This window comes from Bacillus rossius, chromosome 1 (genome assembly GCF_032445375.1).
Source record: "Bacillus rossius redtenbacheri isolate Brsri chromosome 1, Brsri_v3, whole genome shotgun sequence".
Classification (NCBI taxonomy): domain Eukaryota; kingdom Metazoa; phylum Arthropoda; class Insecta; order Phasmatodea; family Bacillidae; genus Bacillus; species Bacillus rossius.
In genome coordinates, this window is record NC_086330.1 from 345500021 (window position 1) to 345527232 (window position 27212).

The 27212-nt window shown below is 37.9% G+C and overlaps 1 protein-coding gene across 4 annotated transcripts in view; it reads right to left on the bottom strand.

Moving 5' to 3' along the window:
• Positions 1-6103: 6103 nt before the first annotated feature.
• LOC134528155 (zinc transporter foi) overlaps positions 6104-27212 on the bottom strand; it is a 50745-nt gene continuing 29636 nt past the window's right edge. For all 4 annotated transcript variants that reach the window (XM_063361501.1, XM_063361499.1, XM_063361498.1 and 1 more), the window contains exons 8-11: positions 23238-23355; positions 21214-21627; positions 12446-12633; positions 6104-10722 (exon numbers count right to left, since the gene is read on the bottom strand). In XM_063361501.1, the coding sequence (XP_063217571.1) occupies positions 10576-10722; positions 12446-12633; positions 21214-21627; positions 23238-23355 (867 nt within the window). In that variant the 3' untranslated portion in view covers positions 6104-10575. The remainder of the gene's footprint in view (positions 10723-12445; positions 12634-21213; positions 21628-23237; positions 23356-27212) is intronic.

The following is a 27212-nucleotide window of genomic DNA, read 5'->3' on the forward strand; positions in this document are numbered from 1 at the left end:
AATAGGCAACGCGTGCACACGAGGTCTGTAGGTGGTGCCTGCATGTTGAGCTGTATGTTGTACGTTCAAGTTCGCCGTCTGTGACGGGCTGTTCGTAGTCTGGGCGCGTGTTGTAGCGCGCGGGTTTGAGATCGGCGGCGGGCAGGTGCCCGGACAGCCGCACAAAGAGGAGGCGAAAACGGTCCGCGCGGAGTGGGGGTATCGGGATGGTTGCCCGAAGTGGAGAGCGTGAAGCGGGGTGACGAGGTGGGGGTAGGTGCCCGGACAGCCGCACAAAGAGGAGGCGAAAACGGTCCGCGCGGAGTGGGGGTGGTGACGTCGCTCCGTTGCTCGCCTCGCCGTGATGACGTGCGGGGGTGGGGGTGGTTGGAGTGTCCTTTGTCCGCTCGCCTCGTCGCGCCGGTCTGTCTGGCCTTCGACCCTTCCTGTGTCCAAAATGGCCGTTTCGTGTCTCCGCTGTCGCCTGTTGGTGAATTTATTTCGAAAATGTCCAGAAGTGAAAAAAAAAAATTTTTCACGTTATTTTCTGCCCCACGCAGCGGGCGCCAAATGCCGTCGTCCGGGGTCTCGGGCTCGAGTCCCGGTGTGGCTCCTAGTGGGAAAAGGCGGTTCTTGATCTGTGTTGTCCGGGTGGGCGCCAGACTAGCTCGTTTCTAGTCGTGAATTTGGGGTCGTGGATGTATGTGCCCCTGCGTGGCCCACTAGGGCCGGCGGCGGTGTTGCGTGAGATGATTTTAAATAAGAGACGTGGAGTTGAGGTGGTGGTGTTGTACCTTTTATTCAGAGGAGCGAGTCGTACACAATACAACACTCTACAGAGGTCCTCGGGGGGTTTTTACTTGTTATTCCGTGGCGCCTTATTGTTTGTGTTCCGCGTTACGTGGCCTCGGATGCTGTTATGTCTCAGACGTCTCACTGGGTACGTAGGTAACGTAATTTCGTAACACAAAGGCGGGACACAAAATACACTGAATTAAGGGGGCGCGTACAGGTTACGTGGCACTCGTTACTCGGGTAACGTAAGTTAGCAATACAAAATACGGGATACAAAAATACACTGAATTAAGGGGGTGCGCACAAGTTACGTGGCACTCGTTATTCGGGTAACGTACGTTAGCAATACAAAACACGGGATACAAAAATACACTGGATTAAGGGGGCGCGCACAAGTTACGTGGCACTCGTTACTCGGGTAACGTAAGTTAGCAGTACAAAATACGGGATACAAAAATACACTGAATTAAGGGGCGGGCGATTGGAGACGGCCAATCCCGTATGCAAATGTCTCGGCGCGGGTGTTGTGCCCACTGTGGTGAAACACGCACCGCAATTAAGTTTGTCCAAGTTCCCTTGCGGGTTTGTGGTCAGCGCCGTGCGCGTGACCTTAAACAAAGTTCTGTACGTTGCGGGAGACGGCCCGTGCCGTATGCTGAAGAGCAGCCCCACTGACCAAGTGTGGTGCGGGGTGTCCTTAAGTTGATGCGGCCGGATTAGGTCCTGGACCGTAAAAAGGGACCGGGTACTCACGGAGAGGTTAAGTAATAAAAGGGGTTTGGTTAATTAGTGACTATATTTACCGGACGTTACTTTCAATGTAGACAAAGGATGTTGCCTCTCCGTGGGACGTAGGTCCGCCCCGGTCCATGAGCTGCGCTGAACTGCCGAACTGGCATGGCGTCTGAGGGAGGCTCGGCCTCTCTCGCGCCAGGCGTGACCTCATTACGCTAGACTCCAAACGGGTGTGTCTGGAAGAGATTTTATTGTCGCTAAAATCCTAATTTAATGTTTTAGGAGGAATGGGTACGGTTCTTCTGTTGTCTACTCAGGTTTCCGCGGCTTTGTCTTTGATTGCTGTTCGGGTCGCCTGACTCGGGTGGGCCATGGCCAGGGGTGTGTTCCGTTAGCGGGAGCGTATACTGGCGGGTGCAGGTCGGGCTCTGGGGTGGTCGTCGGCCAGACGACATCAAGGTCATTTGTCCCTTCTATGAATTGAAAGTTATTATATTTAAGAATTATTGTGTTTGAATTTTTTACGTCACACCAGCGACTGTTCGTTTCTTGTCAGATTGTTCTGGTGTGGTTAATGACGCAACACAAGGTTTGAATAATTATGTCATAAGGTCTGATTGATTGATTCAGGCAGAAGGCCGCCAGGGGAACACTCACACGCGTATTTATGTAGTTGCACACGTGAGTGCCCGGGCACTCCTACGTCGCACTTCTGTCAACCGACTTTAAATTACTACGTAATATAGTTTAATAATTAGTGTTTGTTTTTATACGTGGTTGATTGAAGTGACGGTCTGTTTATTTGGGGAAGGCCGGGTTCTACCTTAGTTGTTGGTGGCTCGCCTGACTCGGGTGGGTCATGGCTAGGGGCGCGTTCCGTTAGCGGGGTGAATACTGGCGGTTGCAGGTCGGGCTTTAGGGTGGCCTTCGGTCGGACGACGTCAAGCTTTTAAGCTAGGCGACCAATGGGGCGTCAGTCATGGCGCCAATCGCAGCCATGGCTGGCCAATAAACCCCAATAAGCACATGATGCACGCGCCCTTGTCCTGCATGGTTAAAAACCCGCATGGTAGAGTGTATAGGCTTCGGCCTGAGACACACTTAGGTCCTCCCCTAACTTGGACCCTCCCCTACACACTTAGAATTAACTTAGGCTAGGAAAAAAAAATCTTCCAATCTGTGTTATTCTTTTAAGGATAGGACGATGATAGGAAAAGTAGGAAACGAATGGGAGTGTTTCAAGTTTAATGTGCCTCGAAAAAGTCAAATTGATGGTTGTTCCAATCAAGTGGAAGAGAGATCAATGCGGCGCAAATGTACAATGAGAGTAACGGGACACAGCGTAACGGACAATGTGTGTAACGGGACACTTTGTAATGCGTGCAGCCGGAAGTTCATTGATTTATTAGATGTTGTCACGTCAAAAAAATTGGTTGTGTGTAAAGTCTGTTTACGGACGATTGTTTTAACGTGGCGTCATAACAAAACATTGATGAAATGATTGCATACTTTATGAATAAAATTGAATAATTTTTATTTTAATAATAAAAGAATAAATACTTGAAATTATACAACTAATCAGATTTTTAAAATGCAAGAATAATGAACCTTTATTGCCGAAATTTTTGTGGTAATAAGCAATGAAAACCACTTTAACTTTTCACTTCACTTTATAAACAGTCGAGTGGAAGAGAGATAGATGCGGCACAAGCGTACAATGAGCGTAACGGGACACAGCATAACGGAACATTGTGCGTAACGGGACTCTTTTTCGTGCGTGCAGCCGGCGTTCATCGATTTATTAATCACATCAAAAAATCTTCATCCTACTACCATGTGATCAAGCAGACGAAACCGGACTTCAGATATTTAATAGATATTTCTTAACTTCTGTGAATAAGAATATCAGACCTATCAAAAAGAGACATAGGTTTCCACACTTGCATTTTTTAAATACAAATTTACCTAAAACAATTAGTATGATTATTTAGTATTAGGTGTTAATTTAACAAAAAAATTTAAATGGTATTAGTAAGGGTATAAATTATTGCATAAAACTAAATATTGGTTTATTAAAAAAAGGCTAGGTACCTATGCACACAACACCAGCATAACGTGAAACATTTTATTAAAGTATTAATTAATTTGGTTTAAGATTAATTACATAAATATTTAGTCTCTAGTATTTTTAATCAAACTATCGCTACATAGTCACTTTTCGATATAATAAACATGATTTATTTTTAAAGCAGAAATTACTTGAAAAATGTAATATTTCGGCAAATACCTACCCACAAAATAGATTAATATACAATTTCAAACTCCATTCCTTCGCCAAAAGTGCCTTCTTACTCTGATCTCATGGGCTCAATTAAGTAAATAACCATGTAATATTTCGGTCAAGAAACATACATCTTTACCATACGGTCCAGAGATCAGATGCCCAACCAACTATTTAAGAGTCTGGAAGACCACAATCCCCAGACTGCACTAAATCCTGGTAGGGATGTTAAGCGCGACAGTTTACCCAATCATGACAGACCCAATGTGCACTGCCACAGCTCTCTAGCCATAGTGGTGAACAAGGTGACATTGCAGTCAAGCCACCTCCATCACTATCTTTCTCAGATTCCTTTTTCCGTATTTCCTGGCAGGGTCTCGAGTACTTGTGCTAGTACTAGTATCCACCAGTCAGAGGAGCCATTCAGAGGCCAACACACTAGCCAGTAAGCACTAGAGCAAAAATAATCTTGGGGCATGCATTATAATGCCAAAAGAACAGTAATCCCAACTTCAATAACTTAAGGCATGCAAAGACTTAAATCATCATAATCCAACAGGCAGTATGGGGCATCAAAATTTAGTCACATTCAACCTCTCTAAGACCCTCCTAGAAAACTCTGGAAGAGAATCCAACACTCTCTGTCAATGTGACATCTCCTAGGCACCATTATTTTTTCAGGATCTTACAACTTAATGGTGCCAATCGAGAACAACAGTCTATGATAGCTCGATGACTGATGGGTAACATCTGTCTTGCACCAGTCCATTAATGCTGTGTGCGCACAAGGTCACATTCAGGTAAGACTTGCTTCACCATTCTTTTGTTTCCTCTAGGAATAAATAAAATTTCAATCAAATATCCTAGGACTTGGGGATAGGCCTTACTACAGTATCACATCGCATATTTTTATCCGAATATACATCACATAACACGAGGTGAATGTTATTCCTGGTTTTAAATGTAGCTAACCTAACACAACTAACTGCCCACACTATTTTTCAAAATTTAAATGCAGCTAACCTACCTAACTATCCATATGATTTTATAGTTCAGAACCAAACCAGAGCCTCCATTTTGAACAAATCGAATTTTCAAAGAACAACAAACTCTCAAATCTCTATCACAAATATGATTCCACCTGCAAAGGCGATGGTGGAATAATTCCAACTGTTTGGGACAATTTTGATAGCAAGTGTTCAGGAATAGGGCCCAAGGTACAACCTCAGCCACCACTCTCATAGATGCTCACCAGGTACAGCCCCAGCCACCACGCTGATGGGCATGCACTAGGTTAAGCCCAGGCTACAGCATCAGGAAAATTATTTAGGTACTAGCATACAGGCCACACATTTTAGTTTGAACAAAAAGAAGTCATGCAATCCTTATGCAAATGCACAATTTTGAGTAAATTTTTTTTATATACGTATATTATTACAGAGTCATTTAAAGTTTAAATATCTCTCCAGTGTAGATTTTTGAGTATGTCACAAGCAATTAAATATATTTAGTTAACATATATAAACAGTGCGTGAATGTTGCCATTGTGCTCATTTGCCCAGCTGGAGGAGAAATATGTCAAACAAACCAGCCAGTTTGTGTGTGCTTTCTGCGTGTGGGGGCATTGAAGCAGTATGGAGGGTTCTCCCCCCCCATTTTATGTAAATGTCAGTAAACTGCTCCATACCCATACACCATCTCCATGGGTCTACTTGAACCAGTTTTTAAGACCAAGACACAACTGTGATACCATTTTTTTTTTCGCGCAAGATTTCTCTATTTTCAAATGCAACATTCCATAACTGAATAACAACCATCGTTTGTGCTTTTAAAGCTGCACTTCAAAACACAGCTTTTTATGTTCTTCCAACCCCCCCTCAACACAGCGCTGTGAATTTCCTTTACTTGCATGCTATTTTTTTTTTATGTAAATGACTATTTTGGAAGAGGACTGGTTTAAAAAAAAAAAAAAAAAAAAAAAAAAAAAAAAAAAAAAAAACCACCACCACCTTTCTTACAATAAGAAAGTTCGATTTTTATAACCCAAATTCAAGGGCGACCGTTCTGTAGGGAAATATGGTATTTTTTGTATATTTATCACACTCGACATTATTTTAAAGAATTCTAAGTGTCAGACCTTTGCATATTAAGTTCCTTTGCAATATGAGAACAAATGAGTTTGATTGTTGCAGAGTTTAGATGTTTTTACATCACTGGAACCCGCTGACTTTTTCTTATATGTTAATGGTCATCAGAGCTGCTTAACATGAAAACTTGTCTACAAATAAATTCCATGAAATAAAAAACACAATATTTTTTCTCTTCTAATTTTGCTCTGTATTTCTTTTAAAAAAAATTACACAAAGATATACAGTGTGGTAAGTACAATAAATGCTAAAAAATTAAAATTACTGAATGATGCAACGCAAATCTGTCAAGGTATTCAACACATCAAAATATTAAAATATCCAAAAAATAGTTCAAACTTTTGCTGGTATAAAATTTATTTACATATAATGGATGTTCAACTACGATAATAACGAGAAACTGCCAAGCACAAGACCAAGATAGAAGCAGTCAGTTTTTAAACTTCAGAAACTTATTCCAAATAACACGCATATCTAAATCCATTCCAATAACACAAAAACACATAAAACGCTTTCGCAACTTACAAAATAACTCAAAACATTTTATTCATGCAGTAGTTAATATGTTTATGCTTAATAAGGTATAGACTTTACAAAGAATATACAAAATTTTAAGACAAATTCTCCGCACCTAACAAACAAAACAGTGATAGTTACTAATCTAATCAGTCATTTGGTTAAGCTGCTTGTAGAATGTTGCAAAACCAGGCAAAACATCTTTCACAATAAAGCGCAATGCATTCATGGAAGCAACAGTCCAAGTTTGCAGAAATTTTACAAGCTACAATAAATACAACATTTCTCTTTCACTTTTTTTTTAAGTAACCCAGAGCAAAAAAATACTGTACTAACCACTGATGATGCACAACTCAATTTACAATACAAACATAAGTGCAATGGTTACATATACAGTTCACAATGTCACAATGTTATGAAGGGCAAGATCCTTTAAATTTTATTAATAGCACACAATAAAGTATTTTAAGAATTGGTAATGTAAATAAACATTAACACGTATATTCTTCTCTGATGCATTAATTTATTATTAATTTTTAGTATGAAAATAGCACTGAAGAGTACCATAATTCCTAGATTAACACCTTTAGGGTCAATAGGCCAAGTTTCAGAGAAATCGGCCACTGTAGGGATGTTTTAATTATGGTACCAAGTAGGTAAAAATTTTTGAGGGAAAAATAGGCAGCTTTTTTAAATAGTCAAATGGTCACTGGTCAGCTTTTTCATAATCGATAAATATGTTTGAAACAATGTAAATGATAAGTTAGAAAACAACACCCAATTTTTGCAGCACCATGTAAATTTTAATCTGCAAATTTGACAAACTATGATACTTTTTTTTTCCAGAAAAAAATTCCAAGCCAATCATTGCTTATACTAATTTAAAATTATCATAAAAAGAATATTACTTCAGAAAATTCTATACAAGTTTATACTACATACAGTCAAACCTCACTAATAAAAACCCTGTTCATACAAAACTCTCATTTATACAAAGTGTTTCCACAGTCCTTAGCATAGGCGTGCGCACGGTAGGTGCCACAGGTGCCTTGGCACCACCATTAGGGTTAACGTTATTTTATTTTTTACAAGCAGAAATAATACATACGTACAAAAATCTGTATGATTTCCAAAAAAAATATGTTTTCCAATCGTGTCGAGTTACAGATATGTGCTCATAACACTATCAGTATATCAATTATCAATCGAACCAACTATACACACAGAAACAAGCCAGGTGCAATTACTTGTGTTCTACATGCGGGCCGCGGCTACGAAACTTCTGAAATGTAAATACTTCTCATAGTTATCCTCGAATTACATAGAATGAGCGCTCTGTGTCCACTGTTCACTCCACTCGGCAGGCGCACGGAATAATAGCCGCCGTCCGCCAGGGTTTATTTAAAAAAAGAGAGAGAGTTTAGTTAGTTAAAAGGATAGGCTTACTCGATGACTTATATGCAGTCGCCGACAAAACATTTTTGTTGTATTCCAAAAGTTAAAACTTTTGCCCACTCTTATTTGTGTATTTTTATTATTTTAATATTTTACATATTTAAGGTATGTTACAAAAACTCCCTTGATTCGTTGATTTTAAAACTTAACATTTCAGAATGCTTTTTCTAGCATTTATTTGGCATCTTCAGAAAACATGCATGTACGGTATTTCAAAGCCACCAGCATGAATTCCGTGCAAACAATTTGTGCTATTTACTTTATGGCTCAACAAAGCTTAAAACTGTAAAATATTAGTAGTTTTCCTGGTGATTATAACGTTCAAAGCCATAATTTGTCATAAAATATGTTAAAATTTTTACATTTGTGTATTTAATGTTTTTGTTCGGAAACACCTTAAATAGCACCATTTTGCGCTTTCAAATCAAAAATTTTCCGGGGGAGGACCCCCGAACCCCCCGCTTTAGGCTCGGGGTACGTGAATGACAGGGCTGTTGTGTAATCTGGCACCACCAATACTGAAGTCCTGCGCACGCCTATGGTCCTTAGAAATTACATTGGGGTTATAGAGGTAAGAATTTTGTTTAATACAAGAGAACAGGTTGACGTTGACCAAGTGCTACGCACCTGACCCTGTGTGAGCCATCAACCACCGCTGCTGCTTCTCACCCCTTTCCCTTCTCGGTGCTAAAGTGTCCCGTGTGAGTTTTGATCCCACGCCAATGTGCGTGAGATCAGTGCTTTGCTCCCTTAAGTGTGCCTTCCTAATTGACTGTAACTTATTTTATTTCCCCATCCAAAGCAGACCCAAGTTACCACTTAAGATGGTCTTTTATTTACTTGTATCATAATAAGTTATCAATGACTCCAGCGATGTTGAGCTATGTCGAACAACCCCGAAGCGGACCATATTTACATATTTAGTTTGTTTTAAATAACTCGGTTAACTGATGTTATTGTTTGCAGCCATTCGGCAAATTTAATTAAGATAGCACGTCCCCCACCGAGGGTAGACGTATTTAAGTGTTTTTAACCTTATATCGGGGGTAGAAGTCTCACTGCCCTGAGACAAGAGTTGCTGGGCCCACATGACCAGGTATACATGGGATGGTGCTCTAGGCATAACGTTATTCTTTATTAAAAATAAATACCACCCCTCCCCCATGGTGCAATAACAAGTTACTATGTAATACAAAGTTTTTTGTTACAAGCATAAATAAGTAGGAAAGGATGGTTAGTTAGTAGAATTATCCCAGAAAAAGGTAAAGAAACAATGTGAAGTTTCAGCTAAAATAATACTGATTCCATTGCTTTGGTTCAGTGTAGGTTGGGGAAAAAAGTTTAGAAATTACATAATTCTCTCAAAATAATGGAATGTTTTTTTTCCAAACCTTTCTTTTACTACTGTCTTAAATCCTTTAAAAAAATTAGTACAATAATATTTTATAAGGCACAAGTGTAGCCATTCTAAAATATTTCTTTACAATACCTAAAAAAATACACTTGGTTCTGAATCAAATTGTGTGCAAGTTTTCTTGAAGCATATTCTATATTTTTAGGTGTTACGGATGTACTAAATGAGAAAAAAAATTACTAAATTTATTTAAATTTTATTAAGAGATTACATTTAAATTTTGAGAAAATGTGATGGTCTGGTTAATACAAACCTCACTATTGCTAAATGACAAAATTACGGTTCCTTCAGAATTTTATTATTGAGGTTTACTGTATATGTGTATAAGATTGTTATTTGCTATGTATTTGAATACATTAAAGTGGAATTTCCTAGAAAATGCATTTACATCAAATGTAGATTTGTTAAAAATAATTAATTTCGACTAACTTAAATTTCTGTAAAAACTTCATTTTTTTATGACCAATTTAAAATTTTGTATACATTACCTAGGATACATTTGTACTTGGAAATGCTAAAAAAAAAAAAAAATTATAAGATTCACATTTAAAATTTGAAGTTGACTAGTTTTTCAGATAAAAATTACTAAAGTTTTTTATTTTCAACAAAAATGATTTACTATTCTGCCATGAACTTAGCTATAGTGAAGTTCCTTTAGAAGTAATCACCACAGGGTTTCACTGATTCAGAACTATACAAACAGAACACAATAATGGAGATGAATACGTACTGTAAACTGGTATAAAAAATTCATTTGTCAGTTATTTGGGTGGTACATTTAACAGTACCTCGATGGAGCAATTTCAAGTCTGTTTTAAGATTCTCCAGCCTTATATATAAATATTATAATGACAATAATTTGCTTCAAAACATAAGTAAAAATTTAAAAATTATTGCTACAAAAATAATAATGGTCCTTATGGAGCCAGAATTTTATTACTGCAGTGGCTACTTTAAAAAAATTGCTAGCTTAAAGTAGACAGTTCTTGGTTGCAGTCAGATTATAAGTTATACTTTGTTTTGTATAGTAGCCTTTAAATAAATAAAATATGAGGTTTCATTTTATTCATGAACACCACCTGCCTTCAATGAAAATTTCATTTAAACTGAAATATACCAGTCAAGACACACACATACACACAGCTTTCTTACCCTTTACTTATCCCAGGGAACAATTCATGTCTGAAATGTAGGCAACACCAGTACTAAAAGTTATAGCATTAAGAAGAATAGGAAACACATTTTTCTGATCACTAGTGAACGAACACAGTTTTCAAGTCATGCTCGTAGTTCGCTATCAGCAACATCAGGCCTATCCCTAAACTCAGGCCAAGGAACTGCAATACCAGTTGGAACATGGAGCCTCCTTCCTTCGAATGATTCGTCGTCAGCTCTGGAATCTGCAACATGTATGTATCATGTATCAATGACCACTCCCTTACATAACCACACAACACTATTCCTAATGCATACGCCCACGTGAACTCAGCTCATAAGGCTCTTGCTATTATTGATTGTACCTTTGTCAGTTGTTAAAACAAGTCCGGTATGAGAGTTGAAACTATCAGATTTCGCAAACAAAATTTTAAAGGATGAAAAAAATTTTGTTTGATAGAGAGCAAACAGTTAAAGTAAAACCCCTTATTTAAAATTTTCAAAGACCACTATAAAACATACAAATTGCAAGGATGTGTAAATTGGAGGAATGTCCCAATTGCTGCTTTATATCATGATATGCATGCAACTTCATTTTAATGTATAAAAATACAATCATTTTAATATATGAATTAATACCATGTGCTGTTAGAATAAAACTTTTCCAGCAATTAGATGGTTTAATGTTAACAATTACAGTAACTAGTACAAAAATATGTAGTAAGCCAGTTGATAGAATCGCTATTCTTTGGGGTTATATACATAGTTAAAGGGCTGATCAATGTGTAAAACATCTGTATATGTCACCTAGTGCAAGCAAAGAAGCTATTATAAGTCACCACAGTGCACCAGTTGACTGGATATAAATACAAGATGTGCTGAGGGTGCAAATGCAGTCGACCAACATCCGAGACTAGCTGGGATCCCAGACAGCTTGTCGCGCAAGCAACAGGGAGTTACACCTAGAAGAGAGAATCCGTCAGCACCCAAGTAGGGAGCTGAGTCGACACAAGAGTAACTTGCTGGTGAGTCTGCAAGTTCGTCACCTACGTTTAACCGAGGCAATTAACCCTTGTACTGTTAACTGGTGGAGTCAAGCAGTCAGGATTTTGATGTCAGCAACGATTGGCCCACCTATTCCAAGGTTTGAGTTGTTTCAAAATACTTAAATAAAATTAAAGTTAATGCAAAGTGTGTATGACCCTTTACCAGTGTTTTTTAAAATTATTTTTAATAACCAAATAATGACCCAGTTAACCTTATTCATATTTAGCGTAGCTCCAAGATTTCATTTTAGGCTCAGTAAGAACAGTATCCGGAAGGGAAAACTGAGGTACTTGATATAAAACCGAACCAGGATCAAAATGACCAATTAAAACCAGAATTGCACAGCCCTAATGTTTACCCTAAAATTTTTTATTCTTTAGGCTATGCATTAAAATATAAGAATCTCTCAATAAAATTATATCTACACATGATTATCTTCATAACATTCACAAAAAGTCAACAAATTAACTGAAATAACTTATGTTTAAGGTAGACATATGGTAAATATGAAATATAGCAGCAGAACTCCTTGCATCTGGCATAAAAAAGGCAAAACAAAATTCAACATATCAAAAAAAATTTTCCAGCATTACTAATTTATAACATGATGGTAATACTTTCAGAAACAGTGTCAATTAATTTGTAGGAAATAATTGTATTCTGTATTTAACTTATGTTGTCACAAAAATGTTGCCATTAGCAAAAAAAAACTATAACCCACCCCCTATTTTCATAATATTCCCCAAATTCGTGCATTGTCATTTTTTAGAGACCCTAATTATAACAAAGGAAATTTTAATTTCTGGAAAAGTAGTCAATAATGATTAATAATACTCTTCCTAAAATATTTTTTTAAAGTTGGCATTTCAAGACGTTTCAACTATTTGCAATTTGAACCGTAGAATGAACGAATGTTAATACCATGTCAACAAGTGCTATGTAGAGGAACATGCCAGCCACAACTGAAAATATCCACTCAGATGCCGTCTCAGTTGTCCCCAGGAATATGCCCAGGATCATTCCGAAGAGGCAAAGGATGGAAGACAACATGTTGTAGAAAATGGCCTGTCTTGCACTCATCCCAGCTTTCAGCAGTACAGCAAAATCTCCTGAAACACACAAATAGGCAATACTTTACAATTCATGAATGTTGGAACTGAATTTGCACACAATGTCATTTTATCAAAGCTACCAAAGAATTAGTGGTTTTCATCATTTAATATTATTAAATAAAAAAAGAAATGTTATCTAATTAATAAAAGGCTACTGCAAAAAAATATATTTTAACTTGAACACATGAAGAAAAAACACAATGTTGCCTTTTTTTTTTAAAAAAAAAAAAAAAAAAGTCTGAACATTTGAATGAGCTAATAGGCAACAAAGGACATATATAACCTTCCACTATTGCTAATGTCGCAACACAACCAAGTACATACTTTTATAATCTCCATTTGTCATTGCTACTTGCAAAAAAAGAAAGCATAAAGACAGAAATTAATTTCCTGGAAGTTACAATTAATGACCAAATACAATGTTTTAGTTTGGTACAGCCATTTGTTTACCATTTATTATCTGCACACAATTTACAAAGCAGTCCTAAATGCTTTTTTTGCAAAATATGTTTTCTTCATTTACAGTAGTTTTTATTTATGTCGTCAACTTGTTATTCAGTAATTTAATTATTCACACTATAATGACAATTGTATTTTAAAGACAATGCAATTGTTCAATAAACACTGCTTAAAACTTGCTGTGACTGGCATGACATCATCCCATCATGCATTATGTACAGCAGTGACATGTGGTACGTATTGTAGTTTGGTTGATCATCCAGTGTGTGCTGAGCTGTCTCCCCCAAAGCATGCCCCTCTATAGGGAAGCTTCTCTCCACAAAAGAGGCAACAAAGGGTCGAGATGTTAGTTGGAGTGTCGTTGGCTACTACACCGCAAGGTAGCAGTCACGATAAGTACGGCCGAGTCACAAATGCCGAAAACACTTGCATAACTTTCGCGCATATTTATGAGTAGAGACATGCATTTATCACATTTGCAATGGTAAATTTCTATGTTTTTAAAATACCTGAAGAGCCATATTTTTAAAAATTTAAAAAAATACTGAGAACCAACTTCTAAAAACTTCAAATACAGTGAAATTGATGTTTAAAAATGAACTTACATTGATTTATATGATAATTTGGATCTGAAAATAGTAAGCAATGACAAATGTCACATACATTATTGGTGTTTATCTGTTCATATCACATGTTTAAAAACATGGCACCATCACTATTAATACATACATACATATTCGTACATGAATACAAGCAACTAGAAATTCAACAAGTGTAATATAATAGGTAGAGCCAAGATTATATGGTTTTATGCGAAATCGCGAATTTTCACGCGAAATTCATCCCAAACCGCGAAAAATGTGAAATGTTTTCTAACCACAAATAAACACCTCAATATTGATTTAAATCGTTAACTACCGACTATTGGTTGATTGCCAAAATTCCGTATCTGTTTGTAGAAGAAATGGTCGTCATCCAACTGCAGTGTGGTGGTTATTTAATGCGTTAATTATTCATCTTAAAAAATTACAAGATATCACAAAAATTGATGATTTCACGAACAAAAAAAAGATAGTTATCGCAGTTAGGTTAGGGTTTTTAAACGCATCTAGCCACTAAAGATCACGCAATATTAACAACTGACAATCGTAAACTTAAAATTATCAAGTTAACAAACACAACAACGTGAAAAATCTCAGCGCCTTGTTTGCTGTATCCTTTGAAAAATACACGTGAAAAAAAACTGCATTCATTAAATAAATACGTATGAAAATAAAATAAAAGCGAACATTGATATTTAATGATCACTTAATATTTAATGAAATTTCACTGTAACGCAATTTTGTGTGCTTGTTGAATAAGCAGTTTACCGTGAGGCCTTCATTTTCCGTAGGTGGATAATCTTTGATTTTCATTTCACACTTCACAGGCGAGAGTGCCAAAATCGTAACATAATCGAAGTTTTCCGATCGCTAATGAAAAAGCACCATATTGCAAGGATTTATTTATTTTACGGTCATTAAATATTTTAAATAACGCTTACCTACCCAACCCTCCCGGAAAATAAATAAAAACATTTATTTCACTGACCTGACAACCTAACCTTTTACTTCGGGTTGAGTATATGGCTCTCTCGCCTGTAAAAAGTAGGCTTCCCGCGGTTTATTTTTTCGCTAAAACTTCAGTAAATACTAGTTTTTGGTACCTCCGGGCTTTGTTTACAAATGACGTGCATAAATGAAAGCTAAATTTCTTAATCATGCCAAAAAATAAAGCTACTGCGGCATCACGTACTGACGAGTTCAAGAATGAGAGATTATATGTGTGACGGAAAAATACTTTTCTGTAAATATTTTAATTGCCGTATGGAGCATGAACGTAAGGACACGGTAAACAAGCACATAATTAGCGACAAACATGTAAAAGCTAAACGATCCCCATGCACTTTGAAACGACAGCTTTCTATCCCAGAAGCAGGAGTGGCGCAAATATGCGCAAAAAAACAAAAGGAAGATTTTGTTCTCGAAACTGTTGAAGCCTTTGTAGCTGCAGGTATTCCTCTTGAGAAACTTGACAACAGCAAGCTGACTGCATGGATGCAGAAGCATGTAAGTGGTGCTGGTGATCTTCCAACAGCGGATTGGATGAGGAAAAAGTACATTCCCCTACTTAGAGAGAAAAAAGAAGTGGAAATCAAACAGCAGCTCTTGGGGCAAGATGTGGTCATACTTGCAGATGAAACCACTGACAAGAGTAATAATTGTGTTTTCAACATCTTGTTTAAAATTCTGAAACCAGGTGCTGAACAAGATGTTATCTTAGGGGCTTCTTGTGTCCTTGATGCAACAAATGCTGTTTGTTGTTCTCGGGCAGTGATTGATGTATGCTCCAAATATGAATTCAAGGAAGAAAACATAATTGCGTATGTTACAGATAGTGCCAGGTACATGACAAAATCTGCTGGTACCCTTGAAGGTGTATTTGGTGACCACGTGTACCACATACAATGTTGGGCCCATAAAGTAAACAAAATGAAAGCGGATTATCCTGAATTTGCAGCTGCTGCTTTAAAGTTAATATGGATACCTGCAACGAATGTGGACTCAGAAAGATCTTTTTCTAAGTATTCTGTAGTTGTAAGTGACAGAAGAAGATCTCTAAAACCAGAGAATGCTGAACTGCTGACAATGGTGGCTTTTTCCTGAGCTTAATTATATTGCATTTATAGAACAAAAGTTTAACTGTAGTTTCTATTTTAATTAATTTAGACTCTCTCCTGAACTCAGGAACAGTACTTACCTGCATAAGAATACGGAATATTTTAGTTGTTAATTTTTTATGTACTCTCAACATAGTATTGTTTAATGTGCATATTTTAAGTCTCTAACCACGAATTATTGAAGCATTTGATCAAGGAAGCTCTGCTAGGTGTGTACATGTTATTACATGTGTTTTAATTTTTTATGACGATAAAGACGAAATCCACAATTCTTAATGATGAAAAGTCCTTTTTCATAACACCATAATATCTTGGCTCTAATAATAGGTATAAAAAGTAGCAAAAGTGATAATTACTAAAAAGTGTGCTACTTTTTACACTCCTTTAATTACACTTAGTAAAAAACTGTTAAAAATATTTGTAACAGATCAAAATGCAGAAGAGGAGGTATTATGTTATAATTTACAGAAATAGCCTTTAAATAATACTGTAATAATACAGACAGAATTGTGACGCGTGCCAGGTTCGGAGCTGGCTGCCGGTCCCGCACTGCCACTTACATCAGTCGTCATCCACTGATGTAAGGCATGCCATGCGTGCCTAGCTAGATTACAAGGGTCCTCGCTACCCCCTCCTTCCTTCCACAATCCATTGCACCGTCCCGTCTCAAGCCATTGTTAACGACACTTATAGCGGCCTGGGAATTCTGCTGATTTCCCGAGGCCGTCGCATGAAGTGGCGCGAACAAACACCACCTTTTTGAACTTTTTGGGCGTCAGGTCGGCCCAAGGTGACACGCCAATTACAATTCCCCCCCTCCCCCCCAGGTCGCTTCCAGAAAGTCTACCAAAAGTATAAAAGCAGTGATGCCGGCCTCCGCGAGAGTTCTGAGCGACGAGCAGAGCAGCGGAGAGTGTCTCCCCTCAGGGACTGATAATGGTGATACTTGTGCAAGAGGTGAAGAGGGCAAGTGACCCTTCATGAGCGAACCGGACCTATCGGGAGGCGATACCTGAGAGTGAAGGCCTGGCGACTGATAGTTGAGGACTGTAGTGCGGCGCGGTGTGGATGAGTGTGCGAAGGAAGCGGACAGAGGCGGACAGAAGAAAGAGATAACAGTCGAGCCAAGCTCCTGTGGAAAGCGTAATGTTTCAATGACCAGTGTAAAACTAATTGTTGTGGACAGAAATCTTGAGTGCATTAATTCAATTAATGGTGTAGATATTAGTAAAAAATTTAACTTAACCAATTAATTTGGCTATGCCTTACGAACCCAGTTTTATCCCCACATTTCACTCATAACAACAACGCGTTTTATTGCGTAATCAAACATTTTATGCTGGAATCAAGCATGAAAAGTAGGGATGAGACTTATGCGAGAAAATCATTTTTGTTAAGGTTATTTTTCTTAAAATCAAAACATGCTGCATTGAAAGTAGATTTAATTGAAAAACTGTTTTGACAAGTATCATCGTAGTGCACACTAACCACGAATGAGTGTGGGCTATCCAACGTAGTTTAGTCAACACGAGAAAGAGTGCACACAGTCTGCGGGCTATCGACAATCGACTACGTGCACGTACTCTATACGAGCATCAAAGTAACCAAACAATATTATGCCCATTAGTGCTGGCTACATTTTTATGTGCGCTACAAAAAGGTGACAAAAATCTAAACATTAGTTTCAAAAGTCTTAAGAAAATTTATACATCATACAACTTTGTGTATTTCTGAAAATTAAATAAGTAAGCTGTAATATCCTAATGAATAATGGATTTCAACTTTAAAATACATAGATTTATGGAGAAAAAAAAAAAAAGATATCTTACGGATAACGTGGCAGGACCAAAACATTTGACCGTATTGGATAGGAAATCGTATTGTGCGGCTACATCTTAAATGAGTTTTACCATAATTGTAATTACTGTATTATACCATTTTAAGTACTACACTGCCTGACAGCAACTCAAAAACAGATTGCTGTAGCACGGTACTCAGTCCTGTGATCTTCGACAAGGTCATGTTTACTATCTACACAAAGTACTCTGAATCTAACATCGAGACATAACATAAGGTAATATCTGTGAGAATTTTTCCACCCAAGTTTTGATGTTTTAAAATACTGGCATGATGATTATGTGATAAAACACAGTGGTAATAACATGAAAAAATAAACATTGTTGCAGTCTAGTAGGTGTTCAGATTTATTCGTGAAAAATGCCTGCCCCTAATTATTAGGGACCGGAAAAATTCGCGGGTTCAATGACCTGTAGGATGAACTCCATAGTTCTACGTACACTCGGTCAAAAGTCACCCACTCATTGGTTGCTGTCTTGTGAGACGTCCCAACGTAGCAGCCTGTGATTCGATACAGCTTTGGTTGGGTGTTTCTCATTGGCTCAGTCATCCAGATGTAGGGATGGGGCGACCGAATCCAATATCCGCCGAATCCGCCGAATCCTAGGGATTCGAAGATTCGGCGGGTCTGATATAGGATTCGTCAAAGGATTCGGTTTTTTACTATTTACGGGGAAAAAAATACAGTAAAACTCACTTACGAGGTCCCGCATGGTAGGTTTTTCCGTATAAAGCGTTTAAATTGCCCGAGGTCTCATCATTTACGCCATTAAATGTGTGATATAAAGTCCGTTAGAATTTTTTCTGAAACTTTCTGTCTCAAATAATTGCGCACGTAAATATGAAGAAAAGACAAATGAACAACAACATACGAAGAAATATGGATGATGTACCATAACTACAGTACAAACCCAATAGATATTTTAAGATAATTACCATAATAAGAACTAAAGATTCTTTGTAGAATACCATAATTACTACAGAAGCATGATAGCTACCATATTTGCACTATATTTACCGTAACAACCGAGATGTATATTTACCGTGATAGTAATGTATTATTTATTTATGACATATTAAATTAAAGAACATTGTTGAAAAAAAAAAGGATGTTAAACTTTGATATGTACGGTTGGCACATTTTGCTAAGAAATAATGTGATGTGAAAGAATGCAGTACTACTACGAAAAGTGAAAATGGTACTCGTGGATTTTTAGGTTATGTCAGTCTCTTTCGTTTTTCAGTAATATCGGCCGAAAATTAACAAGCGTACTGTATCGGAAGTCGGCAGAAATGCCGATTCAACTAAATATTGGCAAAATCGGCTTCTTCAATACAGCTCTACATTTAATGACATGAGTAAACATATTTCAGATTTCAGGATATTGAAAAAGACTTTCATTTCCATGTAGGTTTATGTGTGTGTGTATGTTTTTTTTGCAAGTGTAAATTGAATGAAGTAAAATGCTTTTATTTTTATTACTTTCAATTGATTAAACTTTAATGACCAGTTACAGATATTTATGACACTAATTTTGAGGTTAAGCAATTTTACTAAAGCATTCCTGCCAAGCAGGTTGTCAGCGAGAGATGCTTCTCTTCTGCTGGAAACACTATCGCCAATCGTAGAGCTAATTTAACTCCTGAACGTGCAGAACAAATTATTGTTCTGCATGATAGATTAAAGAACAGAATTTAATACTCTGTGACAATCTCTCTCAGAATTATTGTGCTGAAAAGTGGAAATGTTGAAACAATGTGAATGTACTTTTCAAACAACATGATTTTTGGTGCTAAGTTTGTTGAAGCTCAGTAAGGACTCCAGAAAAATTGACAAGGATGAAATTTTCCCAAAGATATGTTACATTTACACAAACATATACTTGGTTATGTTAGTTGGATGATATCAGTTACTAATGAACCAATGGAAACAGGTAAAATTCAATGGAAAAAAAATGTTATTTTTTTCTAGCAGTGCAAAATGTAAACACACACTGTCAATACTTACCCAAAATTAATAAGCCCACTTCATTTTAATACTTTATTCAAACATTATACTAAGTTTAAGATAAAAATAATTTCCCAAAAGTGTAACTGTACCACAAAAGCTCGAGCTCGGCTCGAAGTAAAATTCTTAGGCTCGCAGACCTCTAGCTTATTTATAGAAAAAATCCTAACCGCTAATCTGTACTAAAACTAAAATTTCTCAAGAAAATTTTTTGTCTTTATATACACTTAGGCTATACCAGAAATGTACCAAACTACATGTGATAAAGTCAAGGGACTTTTAGTGCAAGCAGAATACATCTCACTTACATTAGATATGTGGACATCATCTGTTAAAAGATTCGGATTCGGGTTCGAGATTCGGCAATTCCAGTCGAGGATTTGAGTTAGGATTCGGGGAAATCAGGATTCGCCCCATCACTATCCAGATGAGTTGTGAGCCAATAGCAGAGGCAGAACTAAGGTATAACTACCGTGTTTTCTCGCATAATCATCGCAGATTTTATTCTAAAATCAAGTTTGAAAAGTAGGGGTGCGACCATTGTGCGGAAAAACTTTTTTTGTTAGGTAAACTTATTCATAAAAACAAATCCCGTTCATGGAAAGTACGTTTATTTAAAAAAAGGCGGAGTATACAAGAGCACGCCAAACAATCTATATTAATAATTCCTTAAACAAAAACCTTTCTTCAACTTTAAATAGAAAAACCAAAACTCTAACGCGAACGCATGTACTAACGTGTCGTAGTGTACACACTTGCCACGAAAGAATGCGGGCTATCAAATGTAGTTAACTCGGCACCTGACAGAGAGCGCGCGCGTTGGATCCAATCAGCGAGATATCGATATTCGACTACGTGCGCGTGCTCTATACGGGAAGCAACATAACCAAACATGAATGATGCGCTGGCCACATTTTTATAAGCGGTACGCCGTGGTAACGCAGACAATCAGATAAAGGAAATACCGTTTAAAAACGTCTTTAAAAGAACATTTACACGTCAGACAACTTTGTATTTCCGTTAATAAAATAAATAAGTGGTAATGATCGAAATTAAATTTTAGATTATACCTACACCGCGGCGACGCAGACGATCAGATAAAGGAAATAACTTTTAAAAACGTCTTTGTAAGAAAATTTACACGCCAAACAACGTCGTATTTTTCCGTTAATTTATTAAGTAAGTGGTAATGAACGAATAAATATTAGATTTCTACTTTAAAATACATCGTTTTATATGGAAAAGATACATACACAAAGCGTTCGGCATCTACTAGCGGGACCAAAAACATCATGCGACGTTTAAGCGAGAAGTTTTTTTTATCCCAATTTTGACAGCCTAAAATATGGTTGCGACGATTACGCGCGTGCGACGATTCTGTGATAAAACACGGTATTTGAGTGTGGCACTGAGCCTTAAGACTAAGAGTAACACCAGAAATAGCCAGATAAGGTACACATTAAGCCTTCAGCATGGACATTATTTCTGTTGTAAGTTCACTCGACTGTGAAGTCATGTGTCCAGCTGTAGTTACCGATCTCGTGGGGTAGCTCATGGCAGAAGACGGCGATGGAGGTGGAGAATCCGCCCGCTATGTTGGCTGCGAAGGCTGCGCCAATGGCCATGCCGTCGGTGAAGTTGTGCAGCCCGTCGCCCATGATCACCATCCAGGCCACGGAGGACATGTTGTGAGGCGGCGCGTGCACGTGGCCGTGCGTGTGAGAGTGGCCGTGGTGGTGGTTCTCGTGCTCCCGGATGATGACGGTGTAGCTCTCCGCGTCGCCCGGCAACCCGCTTGCGTCGCCGGGCTCGCTCTCCGCCTTGCCGTCGCAGCAGGTCCCCTTCGTGCAGTCCCCTCCCTCCGCCGCCACGCTGTTGTGGTTGTGGTTGTGGTTGTTGTGGTCCTGCAAGCCGCTCTTCTCCAGCATGTGGCTCTCTTCCGGCGTGTCTGCCCATACGGTCCGTCAGTCATTACATGTCAGCAGTTCGATAAATGAGGGAATGTACGTTACACTACCAGGAACCAAGGGACAAATAAATATAGATATGTATTTTAAGTACAGTAGAACCCTGTTACAAGGTTTCTGTTAAACTATTTTCTATAGTAAAAACTTTTGTGCTAATATTTTACACACATAATACATAAAATAATAAAATTATTCATTATTTTTAAACAATGATTGATATCAATTTAGTATCTACATCTAGGTACCTACTGTTTTGTATCAAATCTGTAAATTAATCCAAAGAGGAATTTGTAATAACTTACTTTGATTTTCAAGAGAATTCACTAGGAAATCATGCTGCAATAAAATAAAAAATCGTAAAGCACAAATTTATTGTGAGTTTACTTACAAAAATTCTGGCTATAAGAAATTGAGTCAACATGTCTAAATAGTTCCAGGGGGAAAAAATTACTCATACTAAATAGCTAATATAAATAATACTGTTTTAAAGGCCTGGATACTAGCAACCCGCTGAACACCCAGCTGCTTGCCACCTCTCCAGTGCCATGGAAGGAGGGGTGGGCAGAGCAGTGCCGGAGTGCACCGACCTCTGCCCTCCTTTTCGCTCACACTCTGCATTCCCCCCTCCGGCCAGGACGGTATAAAAGGTAGCGACCAGGCAGCCACTGGCAGTTGTCTTAGACCCACAAGCCCTACTGAGCCTCCCAGGCTCTCGCTGCCTCCCGTGGTCCAGACGCCGATGCCACTACAGTCGAGAGCTAAGACAGTTTGAACACCAAGGGAAGGTACAGGGAACACAGCTTGGTGACTTGGGTTCATCCTAAACACCCTGCCTCGTTCCTCGCTGGAATAGCATTGGGGTTGGTTCTCAGTGGCAGCAGTACTCTGCAAAAGTGGTCCACCAAGATAAAAACCCACTGCAATGACCCAAACGCTTGGGAAGGCCTAGAAGCACCCCGCAAAATTGGTCCACCAGAAAAACAGTCACCTGAAGATGTGTCAACAACCCCTTCTCCCTGATCCTTATGCCCTTTAGAAATATGAGAAAAAAAGGGGGGGAGGGGTGGAATAAAGCGGCAGGAATTCCTACACACTTGGCTGGCTACGGAGAGAAACCCTGCACACGTAAAGAAGAACAACCGAGCTGCGGAAGTACAGAATGTAGGACCAGAGATACTCCAGCCTCCGCTCCGGCCACTATTTACGCCACCCACTGGAGGGGACACATTCGGGTGTCTGCACCTGTCACACTCTACCACTGATGCCACCCAAGCAACCTCAGAAGGCACGAATTGGCACATCAGCTACTCTTCAGTCATTGGCCCATGTGGAAAATTTCTGCCCTGTCCCCGCTCTCCACCAAACCAGTCGTCAGAGCCTCGGCACCTGGCGGCAAGCACCTCTGTAAGGTACCAGTCACAGCCTTCCACTTCCCATTTCCTGTGGCAGGACAGCGTAAAAGGTCGCCCACTAGTTCCATCACCCTCAGATGAGAACCCAGAAGGGCGACAAATACAAAGTGAAAACTGACTATTCATTTTTTAAATTTTAAAAAATTTATCACATATGATACCAGAAAACCAAAACGAACCTGTAATCTCGCCATAGCAGTAGGGGTACGAGCTGTACTTGTGTTTGCAAAGTTTTTCTCCAACAACCCCATTGCCCACTCCATCATCACGCATCACATGCACATGTGAATGAGGAGCCTAAAAAAACACCAGAAGAACACAAATTTTGTCAAACTTAAGTTTTTCGAATGACTTGAAAATTTAAGCTTATCTCTAACTATGCAAACATCTTGAAAGGGTTCTATTAACTACGTGTAAGGCAGAATAAATGAAAAATTAATAAATTATACTAAACTAACTATGCAAGATAACTTATAAAATAGGAACTTTCTAAAGTGTTGAAATGTTTTGTATGAAAATGGTTTGAACATATAATTAATTTTTTCAAACTGAAGGCAGTTGTGTACAACTTAAATGCAAGTAGAAGATTTACATTGCTAAATTTCAAAAGTTAATTTGTAAAGCACAGTAGAGTATTGAAGGGCAACTAATAACTAGGGATGTGCGAAAGTGACTTCATCCACACTAAATGAAAGTGAAAGAAAATTTATCAAGTTTTGCGTAAGTGAAACGAAAATGAATTTTTCTATGAGATAAATAAATCTATTCTTAACGAAAGTAAAGCGAAATTTTTTAATTAACAAAGAAAAAAAGTGCCCCAAAATTTGCTCTTCAGTAATAAATTCTATTACATAAATCATTTTGGTGCCTTTTGATGTATCTAAAAATGACAAGTTCATAAACTCATGTTTGAAGACATGCTAGCAGGATATAATATAACCTCAAATGTTATTTGAAATTTTCTACAGATGACGAACCAATAAAATGCTTGTGTTACTCCAGTTTAAGGTTGAGATGCACTAAAGCTACATGAAAATGTTTCAGATTTAAAATTAGGCTTTTCTAATCACGTGCATGGTACTGAAGAAAAAACACGTAACTACTGCGGAACGGCCGCCATCTTGCACCGCTGTCACACATGGCTAGCTCAGGAAACTGTAGACCAGGCAAAGGGACATCGTCAAAACAAAACATAACAAATGGTTGCTGCCGAGTGGTCATTACACGCAGTGACTTGTTGACCTTTTTGTCTAATTGGCTGTATATTATGAGGATTTCATATGCCGGACAGAGTATGTAAAATTTAAATAAAGCCGACAACAATGTTTTTTTTGGCCGTGCGCGAATAAAAGTAGGTACGTTCTTTGTTTATGTGTATACGGTAAATACTAAATAGTGTACTAACAGTTCTGGAATGTATGTTTTACGAATATAGTACCTGCACTACTGTTTGAAAGCAAATGAATCAGGTAATTTTTCAAATATTGCATGATTTTGTTTTGATACTTAGACTTACTGTAATCACGTTTTAATTTTGTTTATTTTATCGGCCATGTTTGTTCACATTATGATTTTACCGTATTTTCATTAACGTGAGTTTTTTTCATCACCACGTAAATTAATCTTAACGGAAATCTTTTTTTCTAATAATGTCTTTATATGATTTGCATATGTTATTACGTTAATAGTACATAATAACATATGCAAATCATATAAAGACATTACAGTTTTATTAAATTACGAGTTCTTTTTCAACTAGAACAAACGAACTTCGGTAAGCTATTGAACTTTCGTTTGACTCGAAATATTTCGCTAAAAACGAAATTCGACAGATGAAATTCTTACCGAAATCAAAATGAAAGTAGCAAAATTTCGATTTTGTTTTCAGTATACCGAACATTCGCACAACCTTACTAATAACAAGAAGAAAATCTGTGTATGGACAGGCAAAATTTTTTTTACACATATGCTAAGAGAAATTTTTCAAGTAGCAATTATTAAAAAAAAAAATTTACAATAAAAAATATAAAAAAATTACTGACTAGTTTAACCCATTTGCATCCACTCACTTTAATGTTAGACATACCATGGAATCCATAAACTTTTTTATGTTACTATTATTAAAGTTATTTTCTATTTTCATTATATTTTTATTCTTTAAATAAAATTTTAAAAATAGTTTAAGTTTCACGATAATATACCTTTATTATAACAATACTAGCTACTCTGAGGGTTTATATTCATTTTAAAGGGATTTTTTCAAGTTTTTCGGGCAGATTAGCCATTTTGTGTACCAGTACGCCTATGGTGTTATCGGCCAGAAAAACAAATGCGTACTAGTACGCTTGTAGATGCAAATGGGTTAAGTGTAAGAATGACAAAACTATTGTTTGTAAAACAGTTGGCAAAACTAACTGAAATTATCAATATACAAGCAACAAACAACATTACAACAATGCAGATTGCTGAAAAATAATAAAATAATGTTAACATAAAAATTTTTTTTTATGTTAATGTTGAAGGCATGGTATAAAATAAATATTATAGTGACGTGCTGTCAGTGGCGTAGCGTGCCATCTCGGCGCCTGGGGCGGGAGACCCATTTTGCCGCCCCCATTCTATAGGTGCTTAATTAAAATTAAATTTCACATGCAATGAGGTACCTTTTATTGAAGTTAAAATAGGATGAGCGGTTTTACAAGCGGATTCTACGGGCCTTATGAGCAGCGAAGTCAGAAATAACTTTGTCAAAATCAATATTAGCAGCCAATTCTTGTTCAATCGACAATATAGCCAAGTTTGATAGTCTAGCGGAGCTCATAGTAGATCTGAGGTAATTTTTTATTAGCTTCAACTTCGAAAAACTTCACTCACAACTTGCAACACTAATCGCCAAAGTCAAATATATACGAATCAAGATGACTATATTTGGAACCGAAATTCCGAGATTCAGTTTTTGAATGAACTGGAGGAGCTCCAGTGGTCCTTTACCACTTATATCTTCCTCTGATTCAGAACAGGCAACAACAACAAACTGCTGAAGACGCTTCCGCTCCATCTGAAACTCGTCCTTGTCGATGTCTTCTAATACATGGGAAAGATCACACTCGAACTTGCTGTCCAAAAGTTTCGCTGGCATAAAAAATCCGAACTTGTCCGATATTTCTTGAATTTTCTGGAATCGAGTCATCATTTCTTGAATGATCTTGTCGAATGATGCGATAATCTCTCGACGGATTTCCTGTTCGTGAGACAAAGCTGCATCTTCAGAAGATTCATCGCCATGCATGCGTTTTTCCCTGCGAATTCTTCTCGTTTTGAGTTCGATTCCGAGTTTTTCGCAGAGAGTCTTAGCAAAGTCAATTGCTTCTTGCACGAAACGGTCTCTACTTTCCACTAAGAGGGTTTTCAAAGTGCAGAGTTTCTGAGCACACTTATCCACACTTAGTCCTCGTTGCTGCAGGTAAATCTGTGCGTCATCTACTTCAGGTAGCACTGCAGCCCAAAAGCCAAGAAAAGTTAGGAAGTTAAATGACTGCATGGCTGTCAGGAGAAGACTGGCTCCCGATCTTGTTTCGGAAGTTTGAGATGAATCTGTTAATTGTTCCAGTACCTCAAGAACTACCTCAAACTTATTTTTAAGCATCTTGACAGCTACATGTCTAGCGCTCCAGCGCGTTTCACTGACTCGTTTTACTGCTTGACCTGTGATGGCAACCAAAGCGTTCCATCGAACAGTTGATGCGGAAAAGAAGGCAAACAGCTTCTCCAGAGTTCCAAAAAACGTCACGGAATCCACTGATTCAGAAGCAGCGTGTACCCCAGCCAAGTTTAGTGAGTTGTTTGTGCATGCAACGAATACAGCGAAACCCCTTATTTACGTTACCGTTATTTACGTTTTCCCGTTATTTGCACTATATTCTTCAGGTCCCGGTTAGTTCCCATTTAGTCCAATACAATACTTTCCCGCGAATTACGTCTCAAAAATCGAATCCATCCCGCTATTTACGTCACGTAACAACTGTAAACAACCAGAAAATACCGTGGAGCTAGTAGGCTTAAAAACATCGTGAAAAACGTAACGTTTATAGTCGGCAATGAACATTTTAAATCGCAAAATATACATATTTCATAACATGAAAAGTTGCTTTTAT